Source organism: Gymnogyps californianus, chromosome Z, assembly GCF_018139145.2.
Source record: "Gymnogyps californianus isolate 813 chromosome Z, ASM1813914v2, whole genome shotgun sequence".
Classification (NCBI taxonomy): Eukaryota; Metazoa; Chordata; class Aves; order Accipitriformes; family Cathartidae; genus Gymnogyps; species Gymnogyps californianus.
This window is the reverse complement of record NC_059500.1, coordinates 9,237,065-9,254,436: the sequence shown is the minus strand read 5'-3', so window position 1 is coordinate 9,254,436 and position 17,372 is coordinate 9,237,065. Positions and strand designations below refer to the sequence as shown.

The window sequence follows — 17,372 nt, the reverse complement described above, 5'->3', positions numbered from 1 at the left end:
AGGCTTTGTTTTTAAGAGCCTCTGTTCCAAGAAAAAGGAGTGGGAAGGGTGGAGGTGCAGATAGGATCTGTAGGGGGAGACAGTAACAAATAGAGGCTTCGTAAAATTTGGAGAATCAAGGCGAAATTTGTGGGAAAGTTCACATAAACCACTACTGCTTTTGAAAGGTCTGCTCAAAACCACAGCTTTGAAACACACAGAGGTCGGAGATCAGACCTTAGTAAGGATGGGAAAATAAGGGCTTTTCCTCCTCACTAGCTTAAATTGGAAACATTCACTTTGTCCAACATTACTGTTGCCCTAAGGTGAGGATTTCTGTAACCAACGTAAAGCAGAGTAGGCAGTATAGCTGTTTGTATTGGTGTGAGAGCTTTTCCCTAAGAATGATTAAGGAGAGCAGACAATTCACACCCTCAGCTGGAATCCTCCACTCCCCTCCCACATGGTGCACGGTGATTAGTTCCAAGTATATATTAAGTAGGGTCTGCGTGTACATAAGTTTATTTTTTAAGAAACTTTTTTTTTCAAAGAGAGTTGTTCTTTGTCCACCTGGAGGCACAGGATGCCCGGTGCGAGCAGCACAACATCTGAGTTTGCACACTGTCTCCCTGCCCAGTGGCAACTTCTCTGGGCTTTGTGTCTGGAAAGGCATGAACAGATCACAGCAGTTTCGGGTTGTCATTTAGCCGAAGGCTGGAATACATTCCCACATGCCGGACCAGGTTGGGTTCCACCACGTAGGCGTTCTCCCCCTTAGTACGCAGCAGCGAGTAGAGGGCAATATCCTTAGCAAAACCCTGGCGGCAGTGCAGCCCCTTCAGGTAACCTAAGGCACGGTGGGCAGATGGAGCAGAGAAGAGCATGGCAGGTGTGCAGCACTCAGTGACCGGCACGATATTATACAGCATGGGGGCCAGCCGGCGCAGCTCCAGCATGTAATGCCGTCCCACCAGCTCTGACAAAGCCATACTGTACAAAGCAAAGAACAAGACAATGGGCCAGCTGAGGCTGGGACGCCCAGTTGCCCAGGAGTACACACAGTTCAGCACAGGCCCCAGAAACATGCCCAGGCCTAGCCACTCAAGGATTCTCATGGGTTCGGGGTTAAAGTAGCGCTGAAGCCTCTCGGGATGGTAAAGCTTGAAGTAGAGTGCGTCTCTGAGGTATGGTTTGGAGAACCGGGCCAACAAGAGGTGCTGCAAGACGGCGAATATCTCCTCCTCTGGCACAGCATCATCTTCCACTATGAGGATGTATTCTGGGTTGTACGCCAACAGTGACTGCTCAAGGCAGAACACGTAGTCCTGCTTCTCCTTCTCAAACTGGTTCACTCTGGGGTCAGGGTTCTCACCAGTTTTGTCACGACTGACCATAGGAAAGAAGCTGCTCAGCAGCCTGACATCCTGATGGCTTCTGGGGTCTGACTCCACATTACAGAGGAGGATGCGGTGGCTCCGGCAACGTGCACCACATTTCTGGAGGAGGCGGTGGAAGCGGGAGGCCACTTGCAAGACATAGTGGAAATCATTCCGCCTCTGCACAGTGATAATGGTGACCAGCAGCAAGGGCTGGAAGGCGTCACTGCCAGAGGCCTTGGAGGCGTTTGGTATCTGCAGCTTCTCAAAGTAATGGAGGGCAGCCTGGCCCTCCTGCTGGTTCTGCTCCAGGAACTCCTGGCTCATGGGATTCAGGTGCCAGTGCCGCAAATAGAAGTAAGAGTGGAGGAGCCGGTGGCAAATCAAAGGTGCGAGCACACCGAATGTCACCACAGTCAGTGTGAGGAGATGGATAAAAGGACTGGACCAACGGCACCACCTCCCATAGAGCTGCCAGGCTTGGTGTAACATGACTGCTGCAGAAGGACACCCCTGCTCTATTCATGCCCTCTTTCCTTCACTTCCCATGCATCCTTCCTGGATTGCAAGGTAGCACTGGGGCAGTGGCTGCCAAACCTGCACAATTTGTCTAAGCCTAGAGAGGAAGAAAAAAGATGGTTAATGAAATAGGAACTGTCAGAGTGGGAAGACTGTGATTTGAGAAAATGGAAAGCTGAGGGCTAGTCACTGAATAAGCCAAAATAAAAGGCCCCTGAGGAGTCCCTTGTGGTGGGGGCATCACAGAATTGTTGTGTGAGGTTGAGGAAAGATGAGCCAAACTTAGTTTCCAGCAAAGTGCCCCTAAGGCCTTTTCAGCAGGTAGCAGCTCGGATCTGACTTAGCTAGATAGGACTTTGTTGTGTTTGACTTAGATACCACTATCTGGTCACAGTGACATAGTAAGACTTGGGTCACAGCCAAGAACCAAAGCCAGATCTCTTGTATCTTAGCCTAGTACATACTTGAGAGACCAACTTTTACCTCTGTGGAATGACACATGCTTCCCTTCTGTTGCTCACACACTTCCAAACGCATGCTTTTTCACTTTACTCCCCAGACTGTGAAGCAAGATAACAAAGATACCAATTTACTTCACTAAGGGCATGTGTACGCTAAGTGTAATGTGTGTGTCTCTCTCACAGGTCTCCTCCTCTCTAGACCCTGTGAAATACACAGTCACAGCAAGATTAACAAGTTGCAATTGAGCCATTGACTCACATTTGTTATTTAAAAGTTTGTAATTTAAAATTATATGCCTTTAATTTCAAACTGAAAAAATTATATAAAAATATATATTTTTTTTGTACACACACACCCCCTTTAAGCAAACATCCACCTTCACAAAAATGAGATTTTGCCATATGTGGCTTTTCTGTTCTCTTTCTCTTGTGGGCTGCCACAAACACCTAACAGCCTGGCTGTCAGAAGCTTACACAAAATCGGGGCAATTAGGCTGTTCAGATGAATTCTCATGCGCCAGTATTTTCCCTTTTTAATCTGCAGTTTGACTCTCCCTTTTACTTTCCATTTCCTCTCCTTATGAACTGAGTTATTCATCTCCCCCCCCAGCTGACTGACTGTGCGCCATTCAGTGGAGAGTTTCTCCCATTTTTAACCTTCTGCCTTCACCAAGTTCTGATCATCAAATGGTGCTCCCAGACCAAAATGTTACCCTTTTTCCTTCTCTGCACTGTTGTCTGAAGCAGCCTAAGCAATGCTGTGTGGATGGAAAGAAATCAGGGCTGTAGCTTTTCTTCTCTGTCTCCAGAAGAATGGACCATGTAGAAGAAATGACTCAGAGGACACTGGGCAGGGTCTAATTCTGGGACTACTTCAAAACTGCCTTCATTACTGTAGTCACAGATTTGCTATATTTACCATTAAGAGAACTGCTTCCTATTGCCATATGGGAATCTGATGATCTTATATGAAAGGCCTTTTACTAAGATCAATGGAAAATATACAGGAGTTATTCCAAATGTTTGTTAGAGACCAGGCACTTCATGCTGTAAGATCTCAAACCATCCTTGGATAGACTGTGGCATCAGTGTTGTGCTATCTTATGATTCACAAAACCACAAGACTTCAAAGATTTAGTGTAATTAAATAGAAATAAATTTACACAGGGATGCATGAGAATCTGCAGTGTCTTCCCATATAGCTTTTTTTTTTTTCTTTCTGGTTACACAGTCCTGTTTCACAGACACTGCATTGTATTGCATCAGTGGACCTTGTAAAGGCCTTAAAGGTGATGGCTGCATTTCAGCCACCAGATCCAAGCCATGAGGACTCAGGACCTGAAGACCTGAAATCCATCAGTTGCAAAGACCCGGCATTTAAATGCATTCATTCATCCAAAACCCAGGGCCTTCCTTTTTCTCATTTTCTGCTAACCAGTCACAAACATTACGGGAACACACAAATGCAGAATCATTACAGCTCACACTTTTGAGCCTCCTCTTGATGCGAGCAGCATTGTTGGCACTGTCGCTGAGCCAGCCTCCAAACTTGAAAGTGAGGACCACAGTGGGAAAGGACATGAAGAAAAGCTAGAAGGTGGTTTAGTTCTCGGGGAGTACACTGAAGCATTAATAATCCCCACGCAAGCAAGAGGGCTCCTCCCTCATACCATCTTCTACTGACAAGGGAGAAATAGGTGTCGTGTCTTCCCTGCCGCAGCAGGAACAGCTGGCTGGTGGCCAGCTGAGCTCTGGGGGCTGCAGCCTCACGAGATGAATCAGAGGGAAGCTTGCCTCGGGTCTTGCTCTTCTGCAGCCCGTGTTGTTCAAGGGTGAGGCTCACCTGCACCACGAGAAGGTACTCCCAGGTCCCTGCGGGTGGACTCCCTTTGAGTCTGCAGCCTGCCGGTCCGTTCTCCACCGGCCCTGCATGCTGGGAAAGTTGTGCTGGGACTCCACCTACTGGTGTCCCAGCTCCTGGCACACGAAAGGGTAGGTACGGTGGTGCAGGTAACCACCACCCTCTCAGGAGGTATCTCCTCGCTTCATGCAAGGAAGTAGCTAGCTCTGAAAAAGCACGTAGGACTGGAAGCCATCCATGCAGGTCACAGTGTCATATTCACAAGCGTTTCTGACTTACCCTGGCATCACCTCATCAGTAACACAACTCAAGGTCTTAGAGCTCTTATTGTGGTTTTGCAACTCAGAACACCTCAAGGAAAACAACCATCAAATAGGCACTTCTGCTTCTCTCCAAATCTTCCTCTGCTGCCTGGGCCGTTAGCACTCACATTGACTGCCATGCTCTTTATCAGTTTATTTGCAGAGGAAAAGGCTGTTTTCACTGGCTAGTGGAATAACCACAGATGCTAAAAATGGTCAGGAGCATATTCAAGTGGGTCAAATACTCTAGTTCATGCCAAAAACAAGCTGAAGGATCTAGAAAAGAGGTGAGGCACTGACCTCCTCCCCACTTTTTGGCTGTAACACTGGGAACCTGAGAGATCCAAATCTAGATAGAAATTTCTTGCTTCTACAGAGGTGAAGTTTGATCTTAATCTGCAGGACTTGAGTCCACAGTTTCTGGTCAGGCTGTTTTCTAGTCATTAGGATGGTTCTGACTTTACAGAAGCTATTCTGTTTTCAGAAGCTGTTGGTACTGTCACTTTCACTTTTTTCCCTTTTCAGGGAAAAAAAAATCTTGTTTGTTCTTCTTTAAGTATTTAAGTGGCATTTCTGACACAAAAATGAAGTCTGAGGAGAAAAACAAGAATCAGAATTGGATTTTATAGTGCTTTAAAAAAACTGCATGAATCCTGAATAGTAACTACTTTGCAACCATGTAAATACTTGCAGTGGAGGCCACTTTTATATATGTTCTGTGTAGAACTGAGCCATTGCTTCAACACGTTTAGAAGCTGTGGTGATATAAAGCTATATATTTGGCTTGTTTCTTTTCTTGGATTTTCATGATGAAGATTCCTTCCAGAAACAGCTTGTTCACCTGGTTCCAAATCTACATTGCCATCTTCATTAGTCCCCGGATTACTTGGCTGAATTATACTGTTCAGGAAAAAGTTACCTCTGCACACACTGAGGAAGAGTAGAAAAATGAGTAACATCCTCTTTGGGGTGCAGAATACTGTCTGCTGTGCTAGTGCTTTAAAAGAGAAAGCTGATTTTCTGTCCACTCCAAACTCCTCTCTACAGAGGTATTCCTGCAGGCAGGTGTTCCTGGAACAAAGCTTCCTATGTGTTTCAAAGCTGCGAAATTTTAGGAGGCTCCTGGATAGCTAATGTGAGAGAGAGCATCTGTCTTCTACTGCCTGCTCTGTGAGACAAGGCCATAATTATTCCTTTATGATTACAATATTAAATGATTCCTTTTTGCCTAACTGCACTTCTTTTCAGTGTCAATGGGAAAAGCCATTCCTTTCCTAACATAAAAACAGCTGGATGAAGTCATGTGGTCAGAAGCCATAGAGCCATCTCTCTGGGAAACAAAGGTAGGCTCTCAGAAAATGTCATGGGAAGGCCAGCTGTTACAGTCCCCACCTCAGCCACAATGGTGGTAGTAGTAACGGTGTTCACACAAGTGGTAGCTTTGACTGGTGTGTTGATCCTATAGTGGCATCCCAAGTTGAAACCTTTGTGCGAAAAACACTTCTACGCCCCAACCTAATATTGTGCGGACAAGCTGCAACCTCAGGACCAAACTCCTCTACTAATTAACCCTCTCTGGCAGAGATAAGAGCTTTGCCTTGGCTGTGATATTGTTAGTGCACCAGCAAACAGTCCTGCTTTAATCTGAGGAAACTGATGCAAGCTTCACAAAGTAATAAGGAGCTATATAGATCTCCTTCTGTTTCATATATGCGTGCTGACAGCTGACTGTTGTGTACAGATATCCTCAGCTTCTGAAACCCGAGGTCCTACCATGAGCTGATCCCTATTACTGGACCAGATGGCCAGCTTTTCTCATCTGCAATTCTTCTTGTTTTCTGACAGCTCTTAGTAGGTCAGGTGCCAGATAATATTTCTGCAATGTGTTCAGGCTCGCCTTGAAAACAGCACTGTCCAGTAGAAGCCAAGCATTCACAGATCTGACCATTACACTTAGATGCCAAACTGGGAGCTGGGCTCCCTAGAAAATACAAACCATCCTGGCAAGAGCTGTGCTTCTAAAAACATTTAGCAGAATCTTAATGGTACTCAGCAGTTGTTCTTTGATTGTATTTTACTAGCAGGTACCAAGTATCTCTCTTACCTCTTCTACTTCAAGCACTGCTTAAAGCAGTCATCATTATGTTGTTTCTAGACAATGAATGTCAAATAAGCCAGGCTGTTTCATTTAACTTTCACCTGAAGTGCTTCCTGCTATGGCAAAGACCAGGGCTGCTGGTGACGTTCTTGATCTGTCAGTTCTCTTAGAACTTTATTTTTTGTTTCTTATGGTCTATGTACGAAAGGCATAACGCTGCTACAGTCTAACAGGTTAATGATAGCTTGAAGTGTAAGAGAAGTGGCTGGGGAGGTGGAGGGGTTTGAACTTGGCCCTTTGCAGGACTTACATGGTGTAAGAGGTAGAAATCAATGGTACAGCTGTCTATTTTGATCTGCCATTCCTCAGAGCCTGTCAATAAACATAGAAACTTTTTCTGTCCAAGGATATGGAATTTAAGCACTATTAGAAAAGTGAAAATGCACAGATACACAGGGAGTAACCCTGTCCAGTTAGGAAACCCCAGAAACCGCAGAATTGCATCTTGAATGTAAATTTACTGATAGGCTGGTCTGCTTTTCTCATTTAACTGTAGTTAACTTTTACAGGTTTTTCATAAATCCCTAGAAATCCAGGGAGCACAGTTTGAGAGCTACTGAACTAAGAGGCAAGGTACATGGATGTGGCAGCTAGAACATACTTTCTCCTTTTCCCTTGAACTAAGAAGGTAAAACTATGCCACCAGTGAAACAGGCTCTGAACTGAATACATAGTAATTACAGTTACTTCCCCAACTTCTGCCTTGCTTCTCATGTATATTAATTTTCCTCTGCCACATAAATCTGAAGGGAGCCCATTCTCAACACCTGCTGACTTTGACCTGGCTCCTGCCCTGCTATGCAACGTCATGGGAAAGCAATGCTCTTCCCTGTTGCTATCAAGCAATAAAGCCAGTATTCCGATCAAGTGGGAGTGGAAAGCAGCCTGGAGAAGAGAGTTCCGCAAGATAATTGCTTAACACAGAGACTTAAGGCAAGGAGTTTTGCAAGGAGCTGTCTTTTAGAAGATGACACCAAAGGTTTACGTGGCTTTCAAGTTAGTTATGCAATCTGTATCTGTCTGAACTTACTCTTTCTTTTGTGCCAGAGGTAAGAAAAAATAAAAAAGATATGTTGTTAGAGCATTTGATAACGATCTGTGTAAAAACTGCTGCGTATTTTCAGAGATCTGCCTGGAGCCCTCCAAAATCTTAAATGTGGCTTTTGGTTTGAGCCCACTTGTGCTTTAGAATAAAATTTACATCCCTATTTGTTAAAAAAAAAGAAAGATGATATTAAACAAAGCTGCTGCTAATAATGGCACCAGGTATTACCTTCTGCTGTCTGGCTCTTGGAATCTCAAGCTAAATGTGCATTGACTCATCAGAGATGCTATAGATAATTTGTATTTTAAGTCCTTGTGTCACAGTCTTTTGGGGAAGTAAGACCAGGGCCCCTGCATGCAAGATAATGTACACAAATATAGCAAGAGGAAATTTCTACCTTAGTGGATCTTCAGCTTAAGAATATAAAAGATAGGAGGGAATCTGTTTTTCCCAGATATATAACATATCAGCCTGATTTTGTTGTCATGAACAACTGGCATTTTATAGTTCAACCATACTGGTAATCCACACAGGTAAATTATCTAGAATAGCTATTGAAAAACAGCTACTAAACGTGGTATGTTGAAGTAAGAGCAACTCTTCGCAAATTAAAGCAATCTGAACAGATGAGGAAGAAGAATTCTTGGTCTTGGAGAAGTCTGTCCAGAAGGAGCTATTCCAGAGCAGCAGAAATGAGGTATCCCAGCGCAGCTATTGCAGAATAACTACTTCTATTAAATTTCTATACACAGTTGTGCCCTCAGGGCTTGCTAGGAAACCAGCCACTTCACAGTCTCTGAAAGAGCAATATGCAGATTAAATTAGTTCCCCGAGTATCTGTGACTTGGGTAGGTGTGACGGGTGCACCCACTCTGACTGAGGGAGCAGCACTTTGGTTCAGGCATCACCAGCCCTGCTGTGCAAACCGTGAGAACTGTGCTAGGCCATACCTTCTCAGGAACTAAGGATTCTAGGCCACGTCTTACCAGGAGCGAACAGTACCAGCCTGAGCTGGGACTGGACAAAACTACAACTGCTACAGCTGCACTCCTGCACATACACCAAAGGGGGGTTTGACTAGGAGTCATCACTTTACGCTATAGATATCTGTAGCCCTCCTGAGCCCATTGAGCTCTCCTGTATGGCTGCAGGCTGCATGGTGGTGATCTCCCCTTGAGCAGGGACACCTCTCAAGGTTACTCTTCGAAGCTGAGAGACCCCTTATCCGGCATCTATAATGAGGTAAGCACATTTTACATTAGGCCTACAAGTATATTGTATGCTAGCGACATTTATATATCCAGCTATAGCTTAAGTAGCAGAGTGTTTGACTGCCGTCTAATCATCATTTAATTCATTGTTGAAATCGTCAATTAGATCATCATTCAATTACCATTTCATTACAGCTTAATTGTCAATTAATTATTGTTAAATCATTGTCAAACCACTGATTATCATTAAATTATTGCTTAATCATAATTCAATTGTCATTTAATTATCATTCATTGATTAATTGTCATTTGATCATCATTTAATCATTAATAAAACCTTTTAGTTAATCCCACAATGATGACTTCTCTTAATAATTCACCTCTGATAGCAGGGCTGGGGGTGTGGGTATATGAATGGGGGGAGAGGGAAAGAAAAGGAAACAGATGTGGTGATGGCTGCTAATGCAGAAAATGTTGCAGCTTTACTGTTGTTCATTTATGACTGTAAAGAATAAAACACAGTAATAAGGAAATAGGGTATTATTTTTGTGAGCAAAAGCCTTTGAGGATAAGGGTGCAAGTTTCCAGTTGGGATAGGTCTATGTAACAATAAAAATGCAAAACTGTACCAGGAGACAACCAGAATATTGTGATTCTAACCTGTTTGAAAGAAAAAATGTTTAGTCATATTGATAAAATGCATTCCTCTTTTAAGAGACACTGTCTAACAATGTTAAACAGTACTACTGACTTTCTCTGTATTCACCACTTGTGTCTGAGGAATACAGTCTTCCTCCCCTCCCCCGCCAATGTATGAAACAGACTATTTATCCTGCATAGAAAGGCATGGTAAATGGGATGCCCTGGTTCTGGGGGATACTGGTGATCTGTCTGAGCCCCAAGGGAAGAAAATGGGATAAATACAGTAGCTGAAAAATAGTCTGTTATATAATTAGTATTGCCCTTGTTAGACAGACAAGAAAGCAGCAGATTTCACACATGCAGGAGGGTATTTCTCCTGGTTTTTGTGCTGGCAAATGCTTGCTGAACCTGGTGTGCCTTTATGGCAGCCCATTGGTTGTACATAAAATGATTTTCTCTGTGACTATATGAGAGCAAGCCAGCCTATGAACCTGTAGTGCACATTGGTATAGTTTCATGTTTTGCTGCACCATCAGCACAGCTGCAAATTTCCTCCACAGCCTATGATTTTAAATGTCAGTGATCCCCCCTTAGGTTTCTTAGGTGCCCCTCTTTCCCTTTGGGAGACCTGCCAGGTAGCACAAGGTGACCCTTAAAGCACTGGGATTAATAGCAGTTACCTTAGGGATGATGGTCAAAGAGGAGAGGGCTTTAGATAAGAAAAGCTGGTCCCCCCTCCACTCTGTCCCCTCCTTGCAAAACAGCAGAGACACAGATGGTCTTTCAGTGTGCCCAGTCCTCAGCCCCCTTGCCGGGACTTTTGACCAGACAAATTCTGGCCATGCTTTTACCTTGGCCGAGGGCTCCTTTGGGTGGCACCAAGCACAGGGTGGAAACTGGCTGGTTTTTCTTGTTTCGTTAAAAGAGTTTCATTCATCTTCCCCAACGGAAGGACTATTTCTTTAGAGCCAGCCAGGCTCTGGCCACCCTCTCTTCTGCTCATCACCATGTATAGTCACATCCTCAGAGCAAGCACAAGACATTTCCTCGTTCCCTGGAGGCTTTCCACTTCCCCCCTCGCTCGGGTACCTCAGCTACAGCAGCTAAGCCCAGATGGTTCTCGGAAAGCATGCCCTTCTCCACTGCTAATGAGTCAGTAACTTCGTGCCTCCCCTCGCCCAGCTCCCCCAAGGCTCGGTGCAGCCGGCGGGACAGAAACGCCCGCCGCCCCCCTCCGCCCCGCGCCGCCGGCGGAGCGCCTTCCCCGGGCGGTCCCCAAAGCCACGCCGGGTGAGGACGGCCCCCTCTCCCCGCAGTCCCCGCAGCAGAAGCGAGAACCAGCCCCCCTGGGACAGCCCGAGCCACACGGAGAGATTTACCCTTTCCTGCTCGGCAGCCTCGCCCCGCGCATCAGGAGGCGTCCTGCAGCCTGCGGGAGAGCCGGGCTCCCCGCAGAGCCGGCACCTCCGCTCGCCTTCTCCCCGCCGCCGGCACCGCGGGCTCTCCGCCTCCGCCGGCGGCGGCGGCCCATGCAGCTCCGCTCTCTGTTTTATCTCGCCACTCTGCTTGTGGCTCACTTCGCTCCCGCAAATTTTTCTCCTCCCTCTCGGGCGGTGAGGGTGGGATTAAAGGCATCGAAGCCTAAACATGTGACTACGCCAGCACAGAGATGCTCGGAAGGAGGGGAAGGGGAGCCGACAAGAGTGAGAAACAGAAAAACAGAGAGGGGGCAGGTCGGTGAAAGCAGGTTAAGAAGCAAAAGGCGAACTGCCTGAACCCCAGAAGGACTCCCGGGACAGAGATCGCAGCGCAGCCGGAGTCCCTTATTCCTGCTCGGTGGTCCCCGAATGCTCCATCGGCGGCAGCGAAACGCCGGCCCGGGTAGTGCTGCAGAGCCCTGCGGTCCTCTACGGCTGCACAAAGCTCCCCGACACCCTTCCATAGCCAGGATTTCAAATGTACTCCAGGCATGTGTCAGGTGTATTTACCGGCTCCTATGGCCACGCCTTTGCGGCACTGCCCCGTCTTGCTCTTTCTGCATGGCTCCCATCCCTCCCTAGTCGGTAGCTGGTTTATTTTCTGGACTCCAGCTCTGCACCCCACGCGGAGCCCTTTGCCAGCTGTCCAAATCACCATGCCTTACTTCGTGGAGAGAAAGATCACGCCCCGCATGCTCAAGTGCAAACTCAGTGCTGGAGTTACCAGCAGAGTGTTTTATGTGTATGTCAACCATGATTATGTCGAAATGCTAAGCTTTCACTGTATTAATCTGTAATGAGTTCATTACAGATGTATTCATTGAAGTGGGGAGGCTCATCAGCTACACCAAAATTTGTATCAGGCTGTTCAGGATCCAAAAATCATACCAAACTGACCCAAGGGTGCCTCTGACCTCTTCATTCCCCCTCCCCCTTTTCTCTGTCTTCCATTTCCCTGTTCTTCTACACACATACCTTTCAGCCCTGTGACCATAATACTTAATTATACAAATTGTTTCTAACTACAATTATCTGAAATATGCCTCAGAGAAAGTTTTCTGTCTTTCATTGTAAGAACTCCTTAGTTTTGTGCCTGCAGCTCCAGAAAAAGTGAGTGCATATATTTAGGCTAAATTTCAGGCTCTGATCTATCACTTCTAGGAAAAATCTGAAAAAAAACCAACAAGAAAAAAAAGAAAAAATCCCTCACACTGTTTCAGTAAAACGCTATGTTCTGTTAAGCACAGCTAGAATTTTGCTAGACCCCAGTCCTGTGATCAGAAGCTTCTAGCATGATGCATGTTTCTGGTTTTTAAACATATCAATTTATAATATTCCCTCTAATAAGCATTATGAACAAGGGAACTCAGTTATGCATGCCTGTGATCCTTACTTCTTACAACTGGCAAGAGCTATCCCTCAGCTAAGGCTTCTTTTTGCAGAGACAATGTGGATGAAGGGGGAAAAAGCCAGAGGAACAGCAATGCTCATAATAATAACACAATCAAGCATCCCATTTGGGTTCCTATAGTGGCTTGCTCTCCTAGGAAAAGGTGAGGCATGCTGAAAGGTCCACAGGTTTACCTAGATGCACATTACTCTCTGAAAATAATAGAAGAAAGAATAGTTTCTCAGGTGATTTGCTTTCCAAAATCCTTCTTTGCTGACCACCTCGGCCTCTTTTTCTACCAGTTTTTAATGACAGTGATTTATACTCCACATTCCACTTGAATGTTCTCACGCCTGCAAATATTGATGCACTAGAAACACAATAGATCCTGGAACAGAACAGAGGCAAAAGGGTATATGAGAGTACTGGAGGTGGGAAAGAGATTATACATTCCTGTGAGGCCCATCAGCATGTTCCTCCCAGGATTAGAGTTGCAGAATTTGTGAGAAACAAAAAATATTTTTTTTTCTGCTTCTGTGTCAGTATGTGTGTGGGAGAGTGACTATTGAGTGACGTCAGCAGAAACACATGTCACACTGCACCCAGTATTACATTTCAGATGGGGTTTCAGCCAGCAGAACAATTTGGCGGTAATAAATTAAAAGGAATGGGCCAGAAGGCCTTTTCTTTGGGAATAAATATTTAGGTAATTGTAATTTTGTGAGGAGCCTTTCTGTATAGTCTTCTCTGCTCCCACTTTGCTCACTTGCCTGCTTTTCAGGGAACACTTGACTTTCATCCTTAAACACTTATTTCTTTAAAACAGCTTCTGCTAGACCCAAAAGACTGAGGGAGAAAAGTGACAAGTGATTTTAGGGCAGTGGCACAGTTTAAACAACAGCCTGTCATCCCTGACTACTCATTCTTACCACAGTGCTGTCTCCTGCTGTGCACTAGCATAAGGGAGACTGATCTGGCTGAAAAATAAACCTTTTTTATGATGGATTATTTCTTAGCCGTATCACTTCATCTCTTCAGTTCCCCATGCCAAATGACTATGTCAGCACAGCAGGGAGGGGTCTGGAAAGCAGAGAAGAACATTTGGTGACACAACCGCTCATGCAATAACCTAACTGCAACCTGAAATGCTCAGAAGAAATAGTTACTTCTGAAATTATTCAGCCTGTACAATAACAGGACAATAATTTAAAATCATAATCTGAAAAAATCCTGTGGTGAGAACTAGATCCAAGTAGGGGAGGTTCAGCCCAGCCATTCAGATCTGAGTATTTTCTGTTGCCAAAGCAGCCTTCCCCTCTGCCACCCACTGTAACAGCTCTCACGGCACCAAGCATTTGTACAAGGGAATGGAGCTAATATTTTCTTTTGCTTTGCTTGAGATCAGGTACAGCTCCTGCTTTTCATAAACATGAGTGTTAGAAGCAGGACAAGCTAGGCTGGTGATGTTTAGATGCTTGCACACTGTGGAAAGCAGCACAGCAGAAATTCCCGGTCTCCGGGGCTGCTGAATTGAGAAGCCTCGTTTCTTATGGAGTTGTGTCATTTGTGCCCTATGCATCACTGTCAAAATATCCTTAGCTCCTGTCTCATGTTCCTTGCCCCCTCCTGATTCCTTAGCTTTCCTCCCACACAGTAGTCCTACTGCTTCATGTTTTTACCAGAAGGGAAGGGCGTGAGTGTGTGCATACTCTAGTTGATTTTGAGCTACATGTGCCAATTATCCAGCCAACAAATCAGACGTACAGGTTCCTGTTCAGTGTATGTTGAAGGCTTTCGCTCAGTGGGATGGAGATGTGGGTTTCTCTGCTCTACAGGAGACTGCATGAAGTATATAGCAGCAAACATATTTGAGACTTACCTCCTTCATCCAGTTGCACTGAAATTTGACAAGTGTGTTCAAAATTTATTAGGGACAGGGAGGAAGCTCTGAAAAGCCAGGAAAAAAAAGAAGAAAAAAAAAAAGATTTTGTAAGCCTGGTGTCCTTAGGAAAAAATCCAAAGCGATTGCATTCTAGCAGGAAGAATGAATAGTATGTTTAGCATAACATGTTGTACCAGTATGTATATAACCTGGTCAGTTGCAAAGGCTGTGCCTCTTCTACAAACACTCTGAGAAGTTCTCCAGTGCAGTGACAGTATTACTCCTTTACGTTCAGCTACCAGATGATAATAATTATCTGGTTATTCCTGCACCGTCAGCTGTACAATAGGTATCTTCTCTTTGTAGGTATCTGCTGTTCACTTCAAAAGCTAACTTTTTAAATATTTTTCTTCCCTGGCTATGTATTTATAGGAAAAAATCCACAGAGTAAACCAATAAATATTTCCTGCTTACATTCCGCTTTTTAAGAAGCAGCAGACATTTCTGATGGCTCTTTTGAATAGGAATACAATATTGATGATAACCAAATTACATACAGTGGCTTTCTCTTTTTTTTTTTCTTTTAGACTTGGTATTGATCACTGGGGACAAAAAGTGTTCAAAGTCCTTTGTTGTTTACTGGAGACACAGTGAGCTCATATGTCAGGGCTATTGTGTTTGACTTCAGACAACAGTAGTGAGATGAAATACAGCTCCAAAGGGGATCAGTTCATGCTGGCTTAGCTGTCTAGGGTACATTAATGTTCTCTGAAAAGGCTGAAATATTTTGATCTCCTTTTCATCCTGGTCTGTGCATTTGGTTATCTATTCAGGACTAAGCACTCTTCATGTATTTCCCAGGCCTTCCCTCTATACAACCTCCTATATACAACTGCATTCCGGACTTTTCAGGCTTATACCAATAACTAATTCATCTTGCAGATACATTATTAAATACTGTTCCTGTAATCTCTTCTACCTAAGCTGCACACATCTGAAGATGACAGAAACACACCTATTGCAGTCTAGTTCTTTTTAGAGAGTATTGTACACGGACGCACATGCAAATTTTTTCTATGCTTCCTTTGCTTCTCTGATCAAATCATTAGGTAGGGCTGTTCATAGCAAAAAAATACCAGTGTGAGCTAATGTGGCAATATGTTAAATGATGGCAGAATTTCAGAAGGACCACAAGTGTGATCGCACTCAGAGAAATGGATCTATCTTAATCAGTTTAGTTGTGTATGCTCTGGTGATCCAACTTCCTACCTGTCTTGCTCTAACATTCTGACTCTTGCAGACCACAAACAGAATATTTCAAAGAGAGGGACAAATGTTTTAATTTAGAAATAGAATCAACTGGCTCTCCAAACTATCTGTTAAAATACATTGGCTCTCAGTTACTTGCTCTGTGTTGCGACATAGAAGAATAGTCTGGAACAGTGTACTTATTGCAGATGCTAAAAAAGAGAATGGGGTAAAGAGGCAAAACACAAGATTTCCAAACTGAGGGTCAGACAGGAATTATCCTCCAGGGACTGACGGAAAGCTTTTAGTTTTCCCTCGCAGAATGGAGTAAAGTTATTTTGTATGGTTGCTGGGCGCATTTTGCTAACAAATTCTGTGCCTGTGTGGGAAGCACAGAGCATTAGTAATTGCTCTGCTCTCTTTCACTGCAAATTTTAGGTGTGCACTTTTGGAACTAAAGGTCTGCTAGTGGCATGAGAGAAATGGCCCGTCTAGCTGGAAGGTTTGGGTACCACTCATACAAGGTTTTAACTACACAAAGACTGTCAGGAAAATTGTATCAAATTATGACTATTTTAAAACTGCTTCGAATCTCTAAGGGACAGCAATACTTGAAATTTAAGAGGTTTTAATTCAGTTTAGCTGAATGGTCTTTGGAAGTGAAAGAAGCAAAGTAAATGTTAACCTTTTTTCATTCTACATAATAGTGTCTATACAGGATGTAACACAGAGACTAAAATAGTTCACATTTAGTTCATATTTTTAATTCATTCAGATTCATTTTTTTGAATGTTTAAGTTTAGACAAGTCCTGGGAGGCCAACTAGGGGCACCGGCCTTACTTGAAGAAGGACATAAAAGTCCGTGACTAGTCCATGATCTAGAAGGATAACCTGCTATAATTACTAGTATAAAGATGCAAGTTATTTCTCTAGAGTTTATTTCGTAAATTCTGTAATTTTCACTGCTGATGAGTAATTAATATTTTCAGATAAATTTCATTTTCCTTTTCCAGTCTCATAGTGCAACAGTATAGAGCTTACCAAGAAACAAAGCAATTTCTGAAGAGCAGCTCTTTAAAATTTAAGCGCATCTACTAGTATGGATAGTGGACATAGGCTCATTTTCAGGAAACTCTTCATAGCACTGTTTCCAGAATCAATTGCTCACAGGAACCCTCCATGCACAGACAGCAAATTAAGGGGGTATGCTGCCCAGCAGCAAAAATAGAAAACACTCAAGCTCCTGCTCCATTTGCTGGGCTTTTTATTTCTCATGATCATTACTGTAACTGGGCAGTGAGGCAGCAAGGCAATAGCTAGTAATCCCCATTGAGACTTCTCAGTCTGGGTTACTCACTGACCGAGTCTTTCCTTTCTTCTTTCCTTAGACTGCCTGCCAGGATGTTCTGGGTGTCAAGAGAGTAAGCAAGAGAGTGAGAGAGCACTTCACTTCTCTATGGTCTTGACTTTTAATTGAGCTGCTTCCAGTATTTACCTTTTTGTATCTCCAGGGCTGTCTGGTTCTTCAGGTACTTCCAGTGTGAGTGGTGTGGACAAACAGTCTTTGGCTTATTACAGAAGATCGTATTTACAACTTAGTGAGCTGAGCAAAAGCTACTGTTATAACTATATAGTTAGATCATATGCAAAGCTCGTATTTCGAAAAAGTATGGGGGGGTCATCCTTGTGAGTTACCAAACAGGAAGGGGAAGTCGGTAAGGCATGTTTTACAGACCTCATTATTTCCATAAAATAAACCCACTTAATTGTCTTTTGCATTCACACCTGTATTCTCCATTTAGCTTACAGCATCAAGTGT

General features: G+C 44.1%; 1 protein-coding gene across 1 annotated transcript; it reads right to left on the bottom strand.

Moving 5' to 3' along the window:
- Nucleotides 1-305: 305 nt before the first annotated feature.
- On the bottom strand, nt 306-14,318 carry PGAP4 (post-GPI attachment to proteins GalNAc transferase 4). The gene is made up of 2 exons (XM_050913384.1): nt 14,302-14,318; nt 306-1,971 (listed from the first exon to the last, which is right to left on the bottom strand). The coding sequence occupies exon 2, from the start codon at nt 1,845-1,847 to the stop codon at nt 660-662; it is 1,188 nt and encodes a 395-aa protein (XP_050769341.1). The 5' UTR covers nt 1,848-1,971; nt 14,302-14,318; the 3' UTR covers nt 306-659.
- Between the last annotated feature and the right edge of the window lie 3,054 nt (nt 14,319-17,372).

Bases quoted from the DNA above. Each gene is read 5' to 3' on its own strand.
- PGAP4 (XM_050913384.1), bottom strand. From the start codon at position 1,847: ATGTTACACCAAGCCTGGCAGCTCTATGGGAGGTGGTGCCGTTGGTCC.